Source organism: Pholis gunnellus (assembly GCF_910591455.1).
Source record: "Pholis gunnellus genome assembly, chromosome: 2".
NCBI lineage: Eukaryota > Metazoa > Chordata > Actinopteri > Perciformes > Pholidae > Pholis > Pholis gunnellus.
In genome coordinates, this window is record NC_136536.1 from 12,572,800 (window position 1) to 12,587,217 (window position 14,418).

Here is a 14,418-nt window from a genome sequence, read left to right on the forward strand (position 1 = left end):
TGAGTGCCTCATCCCTTTAGCAGGTGACAAGCAAGCAAGCAAGCTTCTTTAACGTGCAGCATTTTATACTCTGTATGGGGCCGATCACACCGAAACGCGTCGCCCGCAAAACCCTTGTTTTCCTATGGCCACGCGTGCGCTCCTCTCTTGCGCCGCGCACCGCGTTTTTCCTGCAGTCTTTAGACACGCATGAAAGTTAAAATAGTTTCAACGTTTCAGAGCCAGGCACGGAGTCAGTGTCACACATGACCGAGGCAGCCAGTCAAAGAAAGCGAGAGGCGGGCTTTACTACTTTACCACTGACTTCCTCTTTTGATGCCCGTAGATAGGAACCAACATTATATTAGCGATAGTCAATTACGATTAACCATCTAATTCCCCCCTCCTCGTATTTCAATACCACAGAAACAGCAAGTGGTCGATGTCTGCATTGAATCATTTCCCCTCCGTTGTTTACGTTTGATGGCCTGGTTGCGCACGCACCCCCGTTCCACCAGCTCATCAGCTGTTTTGCCCGACTCGCTTTCCAAGGGGCGTTTTTTTAGCGGCCGTGCCTGTTGCCACGCGTCTCGATGTGACCGGCCCCATTGGTGTGCCCTTAATATTTTAGGGTTTTGATACAAAGGTCTTCTGAAACGAGAGAAATGCCAAGTAGTGCTGGCTGGAGGCCATAAACAGTTACGCCCTGTCATCTGATCCAGACTGGCAGAGAAACATGGCACGGGTGAGAACTCTTTTAAACAGATAACATAACATATAGTCAAGTGTTTTATGTATCTTAGGGTTACGTTCATTTAATGCAAAATCTGAAAATAATAGTGAAAATTGAAGCTACTAGCTGAACAGATCTTGAGCTTTCACTTGGTGTCTGAATTCTGTTTATTATTGGCTGAGCCTAAGGACGTTGAAAGACTCTGTGCAGGTGTATGTGTGGATGTTGGAACGGCTGATGAACGACAAGAACCTTTACAAGTCACATGAGGAGCACGGGTTCAACGCTCGCTTTGTAACCAAATTACTTCGAACTACAGGTGAGAAGGAGAGATGCTTACATTTGATGCTTTGTCATCTCACAATGTTGTACTTTGAAACCACTCTTTCATACTTCTGTCCACTTTTTTGTCAAAACTTGTCCCTGGTGTACATTTTTTAAATTATTTTCTTTCCCTATTCTCTCTCTCTCTCAGGTCCCATCCTGCAATTCTGAAAATTTCCAATGAGCTCTTTTATAATGGAGAACTTCAACCGTATGCTGATAAAATGACATGCAGTTCAAACTGCAAATGGGAACAGCTGCCCAAGGACATAATGCAGACAGACACACACACACACACACACACACACACACACACACATCTTCAGACTAACCTTGTGTGAACAAGATTGTTTCACAAAAATACAGGCAAATTCAAAGCCAAAAAAGTTTGCCACCCTGCCCATATCCTGTGTCTAGACCAGGGGTGTCAAACATACGGCCCGCGGGCCGGATCCGGCCCGCCACGTCATTTTATGTGGCCCGCGAATCTACCAGCAAAAAAAAAAAAAAATGGAAATCGCGCACGGCGGAGCTCCTCCCCGATCCGCGCGCACACACCTCCACCAGCGTATGTGGCAGCAGCAGCCCCCCCGCCGCCGACGACGACGAAGGAGCAGCAGCACCCCCCCCCCCCCCCGCCGACAACCGGCCCTTTGGGGGCAACCATGATGCCGATGCGGCCCCAGAGCAACAATGAGTTTGACACCCCTGGTCTAGACGTATGAATCACTGCCTACATCTCAGATTTATTACAGACATTCAAATTATTAAGGGAGTGAAAATGTAATGGCAATCTAATTATAAGTTTTTCCGTGGTAACAATCGGTGTCACCTGCTGAAAACTGACTGTAGAAAATATTGAATACTTTATGGTTAGCAAACGAAATGTGGAAAAACAAATGATAGCGGAATGTGTGTCTGTTTACCCGGAACAACGAGATGACTCGACATGCTGTAGTTGAGTCAATAGATCTTTGCATATCTGTAGTATTTCCCCCTTTTATTTGTCTGTCAAAATAATTGTTGGTAAAATCGCAAAGAGAAGAATGATTATAAGTCTGCCTATGACTGTAATTATGAGCATCTTGTGTGATTAACAACACAATCACAACTCAGTGTTTGTTAATTTGTGTTACATATATATATATATATATATATATATATATATATAGAGAGAGAGAGAGAGAGAGAGAGAGAGAGAGAGAGAGAGAGAGAGAGAGAGAGAGAGAGAGAGAGAGAGAGCTGTTTCCTACAATTAATTAATGTATTGTTTATTGAGTTACTTGGAGTACTTCCTAAATGATTAGTGTACTGTTGATGCCAACACAGATTTTGTCTGTAAAGAGGAAAATCAAAAATCAAACAACTGATACCAGTTTTAATCTCAACAAGTATTTGTTTCAAGAGTTTTCACTTTTAAACGTACTCAAAGGTTTTAATAGAGTTGCTTTGGCAATCTAGACTAAATAAAAAAAACAACTTGGGAAAAGTATGAAACTGTTGCACTTTGTGTCCACTTTTGTGTCCACTGTTAGCATTCAGAGGCCCATTTACTGCTCAGTGAATCAACATGCATGTGACCGCATGCTCATGTCACAAAATGTCATTAAGTGCAATTTAAGTTTTAAAGAGTGAATCAGTAATGGAGACTTACAACGTTATGCACACTCTCCAAATGTAACAGTGCTGCTATGTCCTGTGCTTTTTGTATTGATCCAGACAAGCCTCACATTTTTATTCCACGAATGTTACTCTCCATTTTAATCACGTATAAAGGTATATTCCCATTCTAATTATAATCCTCTTTTCATATCCTCTTTTTCTATTTTCATGTAAGCCCCCCCAGGTGATCACTTATGGGGCCATGGCGAAACATAATTGTATAAATTATGTATGTATGATAAATTTGAACCTTCCAGTCATAATTTAAATAACACAGGCGCTGGATTTTTCACTCTGTTGTCTATATAATTTATGTTAAATAGTATTAGTAGTAGCAGTAGTAGGCAGCATAAATATGAGGATATAATGGTAATATATTACTGTTGAACCCTTTGATTACATTTGTTTGCGGTTTCGCTTTAGTCATTTCGGTTTAACGGGATCAGCGCCTTAAGTTTCGTTTCTCCGGACTGACTGTCTGTCGGGGTGCACCTGTTTTACTCATTCGAGCTTGACCGTCTTAGTATTTCCGCTTCTTAACATGACAAACAGAGAAACACCGCCCCTGTGAACTGTCCACAGACCAAAATTGAAAATTTCCGGTATTTCCTCTGAGACGCAAATTGAAGCTGTGGGTCGATGAGCGCTACACTGTCTCCAGACTCTGGCGTTTTCTTCTTTGCAAGTCTTTGATCATCACAGCAATCTTCGATCATGGTTAATATGAAATTGTCTGTTCGCTGCCAAATTGGAATCGACTTCTTTGAGTTCCTGAAGGAGAGTGATCGAGCATCCATCACAGACAGAATTGAACTGAGAGACATTTACAACACGGAGTTCAGGATCAGGTGAGTTGTTCTACATTATGGGGATGTGTGGGACAGTTCTGTAAATGCTTCCGGATTTCAATGTTTTTATGTTTATTTTAGGAATTCGGGGACCAAAGATCCAAACTTCGGTTCAGTCCTCTATGCCCTGAAGGTGTCCAACAAAGTAACAAGACGAAGGGATAAGATTCGCTTCAACTCCACGGTTTGCACTTCCGCGTTATGTTTTAGACACTTAAGCCTATTTCAGATGTATACACCAGTGTCTGCATTTACAGCTTTTTCAATGATTCAGCAGAATCAGCGGGGAGTCTTTGGCTTTCACCAGCTGTTTAATCGAAACCGATCACTAAAGCCTAGCGGCGCACTGTATTCATCAATACTGTGTGATCACCTGATAAAGTGGAAATACAAAGCTCATCTTTATCTGTACTTTCCTCCTCATGCTTAGGGTTTGACGCCACTTTGTTTAAGTTAGTTAGTACACGCTGTTAAGTACAGTATGTATTGTTATTTATAATGAGTTAATTACTTGCCGTGAATCAGATTAAACAAGGAATTACTGTTGGGTGGATTTAGCTCGAATGTCTCTTTATTTAGAACGGTCATTTACTAATTAAATCAAATTGAAGTTGAATTGCTCTAAATGATGGGTCACAGTCTATTACACATCTGAGCACACGATAAATAACGAGTAGGTCACGTGCTACAGTGACGTCACTTTGAACCACAGATCACTGATGCAATGTAAACACAATTTAAAATCTTGGTTCTAAAGCATTATTCTGGTGGATCAGTTATTAATAATGATTTAATATTATGGAAAAATGAAAAATGAAATTTCAAGCCAAGTTTTCAGGGCTTTAATGTTTTAAATGTATCAATTCTTAAGCTAAGTTTTTGCCTCTCAAGCCCCGATGACTTGCAAAATTACTGTTTGTGTAGCGGGAGGATATTGTCACTTTCTCAGAAGCAAAACTTCCGGTGATAGAAAAAGCCCCTTTGAATGTCTGAAGACAAAGCTAGCTTGTTATACTTACAATGCATTTCTATAGATCATTTTCATATGCAGATTAGGTTCCTTTAAAAGCAGGCAAGGACACCATTATGTCTGCTACTGTTAACAAAAAAAATCATAACAGAGCAAACTTGATGGAGCAGAGTTACTTGATTTTAGGAATTTTCCATCTGAAGACAAAATTGACCTGAAGTGATCCTCTGCACAGGTCACAGCTCTTTTTCTGGACCAGTGGCATTCACCAAGGGGCAGCCGACCAGAACCAGTCCAGAATGGAGCAGCCAGTCCCAGGACAGAGCAGGCCTACACCTCCGAAGATCAGGCAGAGACGGGAGTTCGAGTCCGGAGGAAACTGGCAAGCCTTCTGATGACCAGACTGAAGACAGACAGGTAACAGGAATAAAGAACGAGAGTCCTCTTTTAAATGCCACGCCCCCCAAAAGCCTTTTCTGTGAGCGAGTTTGTTTTTTCCTCTGCTTGTCACTACAAGAGTGTTGAAAGAGCCCTTTGTTTGCACAGGTTTCATTTTTATTTTTTTACATTTTTGACACTGTTTTTTTTCTACTATGTATCTATAGATATACATCTATAGCTGTCATTGACTTCTGTGACTGGCCCTGCATTCACTACGTTCTCTTCTGCCTGTATTATTTCTCCATGCAGAAATAAAACAACAATATATCTAAAAAGTACATTTGAAATTTGGCTCTGCGATCTTCAAAGTCACACACCACTCCCCTGCCTTAAATACAGTTCATCATAACCTGCTCTTTTTGCCCCACAGGGCTCAGTTCATCTCTGACAAACGTGGTATCTGCATTGACTCCGACCATCAGTTTGAGAAAGGGAAACTGTGCTTGCGCGTTGATGGCTCATGTGAGGTACTGATGTAATGACTGCCGCATTCTCTGATGATCATCTGCTAAAATGTGAAGCTCCGCTGCATAGATCTGTTCTTTTTTAAACAGTGCACGGTGAATCTGAAGGTGCAGAACACTGGAACAGAACCAGTGTATTTCACCTACTACACCCCACTGCACTGGCTCAGGGACTTCATCCTGAAGGATGAGAACAAGGTGACCAAGACGAACCCTCTGTGTTTACAACCAGGTAATGAAAACATCACTAAACAGTTTCATTTTATTATAATAATAATTCATGATGATAAAAGAGATAGCTGCACATTTAGACCTATGCAGAGTACATGCATTGATCCAAGTGTGTGGATATGTCTTTAATCAGTTTGAACGCTTTGATACTTCCAGCATCCTTAGTGAAAATGAAGCCAGGTGCAGCGGTGGTTATCCTGCATTTTCCATATAAATTCATAATAGCATATTTTACTCCGCTGAGAGAGAATTTATGGACACAATAAATCTCTATGACTCCACTAAACATTATTACCAGTTATGTCTTGTTCTCAGGTGACACATATGAAGTCCAGGTCATCTTCAGCTGCAGTCTGGTTGGTTTCTATCCAGCTACATTGGCCTTTGAGTTCAAACCAGACCTGCAGCCCTCCACCGCTGCGTTCCACATCGTGCGCTTCATTGAGGCTCAGTGTATAACTGCCTTGGGACTGGAGCTGGCACCTGTAGCTCCCTACAAACCCCGCTCCCTCCCTGCCTGGACCCCTGAGGCCAACTGCACGATCGTGGATGGACAGCGACCCGAAGGGTACGAGCGTTCACTCAACACACTGTTAAATATTCAGCAAATGTAAAAGAATGACATGCTGTAAGTCTCCCAGTGATGTATCCAACCTTTTTTCATTTGGTCTCCTCTTACCAGGCTGTCAGTGATGCAACTACAAAATGTGATTGAGCTAAAAAAGTATCAAATACCAGCATACATGAACCAGCTCATCCAGTCACTGAAGCACTCTACTTACTTCGGTGATAAAAGGTAAATTCAATTTTTGATGTTGCGACGCGTTTGTCTGATGGGTTTTCCATTTGATGTTAATGTCTTTTATAAATCACTGTGTAGACAGCAGAAAATAAGTTTACATACAACTAACTTGCAACAGCAATTACCTTTTGGAGGGAAACGTAATGCCCTCCAGTTAATTGTTTTCTATCAACATAATGAGGAATTGTGGTTTATTAACATATCTGGCAAGTCGCAAAAATGTTGATGCTATGACATGACAATGCTTTTCACCAAAATATCCGATCTTGCAATATAATATCCACTTGTAGTAGGACTCAGGATGTGAAACCTGCTCTCACAGTCCTGCGCTATCACCCCTGGCATATTAAAAACAACCCAGCTTCTGATGTTTAATATATACACTGCCATACATTGTTCATTGTTTCTTTCCATTTGGTCTGCTTAGGAGGGCCTTGCTGGAAAGTCCCCTGAGCTGGGAGGACTACACTGAGAAGTTTCAGCTGATGCTGTATCTGGAGGAGCTTCAGATGGAAGTGGACATCAAGAGATACAACATCCCCAACAGTGAAAAAGAACACGCCGTCATGATTAGAGATCAGCGCAACAAGAAACTTCTCATTCTGGAGGTTATTATGTGCTCTCACTCATTCACTTACAGCACTCACATCATCGCTCATTCCTTCACTTCCTTCTGTTAATGATTTATTTAAGATAAGCTACTCTAGCTAGCTACCTAAATAGTATCTGTAGTTCCTGGAGAGGAGGAATAAATAAAACAGACACACGTACATATCATAAACAGTGCACACATTGGTAGTGTAAAGCAAGAGTGATGATTACATTTTATTTAAACTACTGGCTCTGGTCTACTTTACATTGTTTTAGGGGATGCTTATCAGTGGAATTCTGACGTAAACACATGTTCAGGTTTAATCTATAATTCCGGGCATATCATAATGATCCCTTGTAAAAACTTGTAAAAAGTGTAATCATGCATTCCGGTTGTGATGCATTATGATAAAAGAAAAGAAATATAGGATGAAGAAAACCAAAAGAAAAGAAATGTCTGATAGATTTAAAATAATTTAAAATAGCAACATATTCATCGTCATATTCACTGACACAAAATGAATTAAGGTGTGTTTTCTCATTTTTGTTCACCTGCCAGGTACCTGGTGTGTCTGAGAACCGCCCGTCTGTTCTACGAGGGGATTCGCTGCTGGCGTATCCTGCAGGGGAAAAAGGGGTGAAGTACCGCGGCTACGTCCACAGTGTGCAGCTGGACAGTGTGAAGCTCGGCTTTGGGTCAAAGTAAGATCAAGACATTACGGTAACATACAATCGGTTGATGCCTTTCTAGCATTTTTTTTTTTTTTTTTATAGTTTTAGCTATTGTACCTTTTTATCAGTGTTTACAAGTTACCTTAGTTTTGTCTGTCAAAGCACTCTGTAACTGTTTTTAAAACTGCTATATAAATATTAAAGATACACGCATCTTGTCTAAATTTGTTCGCAGATTGCTGGATCACTTTGTAGATAACATGAAGTTCAATGTTGAGTTCACTGTCAACCGCCTGACGGTGCGCGTTCAGCACCGAGCAGCAGAGCTGGCAACTACATTCAGGCTGGGAGAGGTGTTGTTCCCTGCTGCACCTGCTGCACCTGCCGACTCCTCTCAGCAAACTGAGCTTCCCCAACTCAGGTTAGGCATGCTAGCATGTAGGCTGTATATCAACACCCTACCTACAGCTCCAAATATGGAGGGAAAAATGAAGATAGCCATAGTGATAACAGGAAAAAACTGCTTAATTCCGAGTTAACACTGTTGTGTTTTTTTCTATGTCTATGATCAATTTATTGGACTTTAACTTTATATTAAACGTAATACTTAAAGGCTGGCTTAATAACTGTTTGCTTTCAGATTGGAGTTTCTTCAGTTCACGCAGGTTTATTTGCATCACACAGAGTACAAGAAAACCGAGTTGTCCGGAATCAGCTGACAAAACAAAGAAATGTGCCTTACTTTAGAGCCTTGTTCCCCCTTTTTATGATCGCCCCCCCCTCTTTTCACCCTTCCGTTCCCAATGTTCCTCTAGACAGTCATCTCGTTCATCGTGTAATACAGTTAGGATTAACGATGCACCTTCAGCCCCGGTACATTGGGGGCTTTTGGGACATCTGGTCACATGATATATCATTTATCTGCTAATGTACCCCTGGCGTTGGCCCTTACGTCCCCTGCTCTTCTTCTTTAGAAGCTCGTTATGAAGACATAACGTCTCCCATCTTTACATTAACACTTTTTTTGGAATCTCGTTAAGTAGACATCACGTCTACATCTCTATACTAACAATGCTCTGTGCACTTGTCATGTAGACATAACGTCTACATTTTTACCTTATCAATTCTTTGTGCATGGAGACACTTTATTATTCTTTGTACCGTTCAACTATCTGTGTTTTGATGACTCTGTGTACCAGAGTCCCTTCGGTCAAGCTGACCCAGCAGCGCATGCACAGAGGACAGCTTGTTTCCTTGGGACACAGCGATGGCTACACTGCTGAAGGCCTCTGGTGTACTGACATGTTTTTATGAAAGTACATGAAATACGTGTCCATTCACAGCTTTATGAATATGCGACTGTGAAGATACATGAACTAATACTAACCCCAAGGAATATGTTTGCAAGATTATAATGATACCTGAGCAAAGACTATGTACTAAACTCTTAAGCAAGGAATATAATTGCACACGCATACATTTTTCTCCTACAACACTAAAGGATGCCGCTGTACTGCATCAAATATCGTATGAATGGAGACATTTTAAAGAGCTTTCTTATACTCTTATTACAAGATAAACCTATTTATTCTAACAGTGCTGTCCCAAAACCAGGTACTTGTGTTACCCGATAAGAGTGTGCGATTCACTGTGCATTTAAACATGACGTCTGGCTCTCTCTACCCATTACTGTCGTAAGCATTGAATGTGTTGTTACTCTGTTAACTGTTAAGCTGATCATTCTGCATGACATATTTTGCACTTCTGTCCATCCTGGGTGAGGGATCCCTCCTCTGTTGCTCTAGCACAGGTCTCTTCCTCTTTTCTCCCCGTTAAAGGTTTTTTTGGGGGGAGTTTTTCCTGTTCTGATGTGAGGGTTCTGGGACAAGAGGATGTCGTATGTGTACAGATTGTAAAGCCCTCTGAGACTAATTTGTGATTTTGGGCTATACAAAAATAAATTGAATGGAATTGAATTACTCTGCTCTGACATCATCCCTCTGTTCCTGTATCTTTCTGTCAATAGGCTGTTTGACTCAAAGCTGGAAAGAAACCCAGAGCAGTATCAGGCTGTACAACACATTGTAGCTGGCTCATCCAAACCTGCCCCATACCTGGTGTTCGGCCCACCTGGAACAGGTACAGCGAGTACCAGCATAATACCGTGTCTACTGTGTCAATAGAGCTAAACTGTTTAGCAATGTATTCTGTGTGTTCAGGCAAAACTGTGACTCTGGTGGAGGCCATTAAGCAGATAGAGAAGACCCAGGCCTCCTGCCACATCCTGGCCTGCGCTCCCTCCAACAGCGCCGCCGATCTGCTCTGCAAGAAGATTCTGGACCACGTGGACGGGCATAAAGTGTTCCGCATGTACGCCAGCAGCCGTGACCCAAAATACGTCCCCGATGAACTAATGGTCAGTGTCAATGCATTCGATGCATGCCGTTTGTTTTCGATGTGAAGCATCTCTTTGATGCAGAAAGTAACTGACATTCATTCACTCTCATTCGATTGGTCACAGTTAGGTAATCTACTTACTGGTGGACTTTGTGATGCACAGCAGTGTCGATAGATGACACAACAATACTGCTTCACTTCCTTCTGCTTTATGTGTTTGATACTGTTGTAATCGTAGGTCTTTTACGAGCCTCACTAAGGTTTGTGTACACGGACATTGTGGTACCTTCACAGGCATGCTCTAACCTGGTAGGGGAGTGTTACGTTTATCCTGCTAAAGAGAAGCTGATGGAGTATAGGATCATGGTCACCACCCTGTTAACAGCTGGAAGGTAGTGAATGACTTTGCTCACCTGCATGACACCATAAAAAAATGTGCATCTCACTGTTGCATACTGCAGTATTTACCTTCTGTTTATATTCTCTGTCATCCAAAAATATTAACAGTCAAGTCCACAGATGAACTTCTGTGGGGGAGCGTTTTCTACCGTATATCTTCTCTCTGATCTCTGCAGGCTGGTCACAGGAAACATTCCTGATGGTCACTTCACTCATGTGTTTGTGGACGAGGCAGGACACGCTGTGGAGACTGAATGTTTAGTCCCATTGGCAGGTAAAAAACTATTTAACTATTGAACGTGCTTAATGTGTTAATTGATTTGTGTTATCTGTGGGACAAAGGGCTGCTCAATACATGTGTTGGATTAATAATGTGATAACTTTAAGGCGACAGTCGTATTCTTTTCATCTATCATATCCTGTTGCTCCTAAAGTCAAGAAAAAACAACCCTTTTTCTTACACTAGTTGGTTTTGGACTGATATCTATAATTGGTCAATGCAAAAACTTTGAAAACTTGGATGCAAGCATTCCAATATTGTTAATCTTGTGATTATTTTGAATACATGTAAGTACCTCTTTCATGTATAGTTTTGACAATTACTTTAGGTCACTTAAAATGATGTTAAAAAAGTGTTTTTATTTGTTTAATCATAATACAATTTTAGTTTCTCTTGAGTTTCAGTGTAATAATACTTCTTTTGTTTACTGTTTGTGACCAATTGTCTTGCAGCATAATTTGCACTATTGTTGATTGTACTTGTTTTGTACCTTTTTTCCTTCCCCCCACACAAAACAAAACAAAGGGCTGCTCGATGCAGAGGGTCAGGTTGTTCTGGCTGGGGACCCCAAGCAGCTCGGACCCATTCTCAGATCCCCTTTTGCACTGAAATACGGCATGGGTAAGTACAGACACACTCACATAGACACTCTCTTGTTAATGACACTGTAGCTTGAATAAATGAGGATACGTAGTTCTGCAACACGGTTTTTGTTAGCCGACAAACAGACTTACACTTAATAATGTTGACTTGGCTTGACTTGTGTGTGCATTTCTGGAGTTAAAGAGTCTTCTATCTGCAGGAGTGTCCCTCTTGGAGCGCCTGATGAAGGATTTCTCTTTGTACCGGAAGGACGAGGACGGGGACGAGTTCAACAATCGCTTTGTCACCAAACTGCTGCGCAACTACAGGTTCGGTACTAGAGATTGTTATAGGCTCCTTGACAGAAAGTGCTTGATTTTGATTTGATTTTGTTTGTCCTGCTTAGGTCCCATCCGGCCATTCTGAAGGTTCCCAACGAGCTCTTCTATGATAACGAGCTGCAGTGTTGCGCAGATGAAATGTTGCGCAGCTCCTACTGCGGATGGGAATACCTCAAGAACAAGGTAGTGCTCCTTCTTTTGTTTTAGCACACTCATACTGTACAGACCGTGTGCAAACAGAAACGGACATTTAGAAATCAAAGAATAAAAAATGACCACCAATACGCCTGAACCTCATGACTTATATCTTTGTTAATCAATATGTAATGGAGCCATTTCATTCTCATTCTAGAGCTGAAACAATTAGTTTCCTAATCAATTAGTTGATTGACAGAAAATGAATTGCCAGCTATTAATGCTAGTGCCAGCATCTCCAACGTGAGGATTTACAGATGTGTCTGTATCATGTCATTGTAAATTGAATAGAATTTTAATTGTCAGTTGGAAAAAACTATTTTAATTAAAGAAACTATGATTGTATTTCTCAATTTGATAGTTTACGATTAAAATGATCAAGAATTAAGTAGTTAAGTAATTAGTAGACTAAGTGATAATAAAAATAATTGAAGGAAAATAAATGTAACATCTTATTTAATTTAATGATTTTACAGAATATCTTAATAAAAACTAATTTAAAATGCAAGTTGAAAAGTGTTGAAATTCAGATTGATTTCCATTTCATCATTGATTGTTGTTGACAGTAGAGAAGCAAACTGATTGGTCTGCTCAGTATTCAAAAGAAGTTCTCATCAAACATTTTCTTTTTAAAGTTTATATAATAAAATATAACTTATATCTCACATACCTCTCAGAACTTCCCGGTGATCTTCCGAGGTGTGACCGGTATGGACGACCGTGAGGAAAGCAGTCCTTCATTCTTCAACATAGCAGAGGTGGAGGTGCTCATGGACTACTTGAGGAAACTGATGGAGACAGATGGCAAGAGGGGCCGGCCTACCATCTCACCCAGAGACATAGGCATCATCGCTCCCTACAGGAAACAGGTCTGAAATCATTCAACGCACACAGATTACAACAATTTATCTTTCTGTTGCTGCAGATTACGTTAGTCCAAGTCCAAATGAACACAGGTTGAAGTGGAACAATGTAATTATATGTTGATTAAAAGCTGGAGCTGTTTTTTTTCCCCCTCTGTGTCACATAGGTGCAGAAAATCCGCAAGGCCCTGATAAAAGTTGGTAAAGACCTTAATAAGGACATGGGCGGGCTGAAGGTAACAGAATCATTCACGTTTAAGTAATGTGAACCACACAGCAGAGGAAATGTCTTAAGTGTGTATACACTCGTGTGTGTCAGGTTGGTTCGGTGGAGGAGTTCCAGGGTCAGGAGAGGAGAGTGATCATGGTGTCTACAGTTCGGAGCAGCCCCAATTACGTAGAGATCGATAAACAGTTCAACCTAGGCTTCGTCAAGAACGAGAAGGTATGCGAAGCAAACACGTGCACAAACACTGTATGTGCACACAAAACAGGATTCTGACACGCTCTCTTCTTTTCCAGAGATTCAACGTGGCCGTGACTCGAGCTAAAGCCCTGCTAATCGTGGTGGGAAACCCCAGAGTGCTGAACTCAGATCCTACCTGGGCCCGGTATGTGCCACATGACTGCTTCTAATTTCTGCTGCCAGCACACATATTAACATTTCATTTTAAATTCACAAAGTCAATACATTATTCTCTCCTTCCATGCAGATTCATCCAGTACTGTCGAGATGAAGGAGGCTACGACGGCTATGAGCCCGTAGAGGAAGACCTGGACGTGGTGGAGAGACTCGCTGCCCTCTACATCAACATCGATATTGAAGGTGACAGACGCATCTTTGTTTTCATTAGCATCACCCCTCAAAATGAAGATTTTTGAATAGATGTTAAAATTGTCCACCTTGCTTTCTTTCTCTGAATCTTTTGTCGCCAGTGGAGACTGCAGAGAGCGTTGTTCAGCAGGTTCTGGACCCCGAGTGGAGGAGCGACCTGTGAGGGAAACGAGAGTACAATCTTCCATCCCGATTCATTTTGCATCGACGTTTCAAGACGAGATTTTACATTTTTACTTAAATTCTTTAAAAAGGGCTTAAGTCACCTTTCCTCGTTTTTTTCCAAACAAATAAAGCGTTCCAATAGACCTTCTGTAACGTCAGCTATATGAAGTTGAACAAAGACCCGAAATGAGCAAATTCATATTTAGAGCAGTTCGTCTTTAGCTACCTTGTCGGACTGCACAAATGCCCCTCGACTTTCAAACTGCTACAAATGCTCCTTTTGAACGTCGTTAAAGTCACAGAAAATGATTTGGACTAGATTCTTCAATTTTTTAAATAATCTTTGTTCTTTAAAAGGAATTTTACCAAAAATGTCAGTCTCAGGGTTATTTAAGCGATAGTTTTTTAACGTTGCTCAATCATCACTGCTCTCTTAGAATCATGAAGTGGTATATGTGTCCATGTATCTATTTTGAAATCACTGTTATAAAATACAGCTTTTTAAAGTATTGACTATTAAAAAATGTTTGTGATCAATTTTGATTGTGATTCAACTGTTTCGCCTTTTCTAAAAACAGATTTTAAAACAAAATATATGTTGTCGTCCAAACAAAGTCCTTTTGCTCATGGGAAAGTTATACAAA

The 14,418-nt window shown here is 41.0% G+C and overlaps 1 protein-coding gene across 1 annotated transcript; it reads left to right on the forward strand.

The window, feature by feature from the left end:
* The first annotated feature begins 3,321 nt into the window (after positions 1-3,321).
* Positions 3,322-14,264, forward strand: LOC306713441 (putative helicase mov-10-B.2). The gene is made up of 23 exons (XM_079183123.1): positions 3,322-3,546; positions 3,628-3,730; positions 4,752-4,933; positions 5,328-5,424; positions 5,512-5,653; positions 5,968-6,220; positions 6,335-6,448; positions 6,882-7,062; positions 7,605-7,747; positions 7,953-8,138; positions 9,744-9,856; positions 9,937-10,133; positions 10,409-10,506; positions 10,690-10,787; positions 11,319-11,414; positions 11,596-11,704; positions 11,782-11,899; positions 12,589-12,780; positions 12,942-13,010; positions 13,094-13,219; positions 13,297-13,385; positions 13,488-13,600; positions 13,711-14,264. Exons 1-23 carry the CDS (start codon positions 3,413-3,415, stop codon positions 13,770-13,772), a joined length of 3,015 nt encoding a protein of 1,004 aa, XP_079039249.1. The 5' UTR covers positions 3,322-3,412; the 3' UTR covers positions 13,773-14,264.
* The last annotated feature ends 154 nt before the right edge of the window (positions 14,265-14,418 follow it).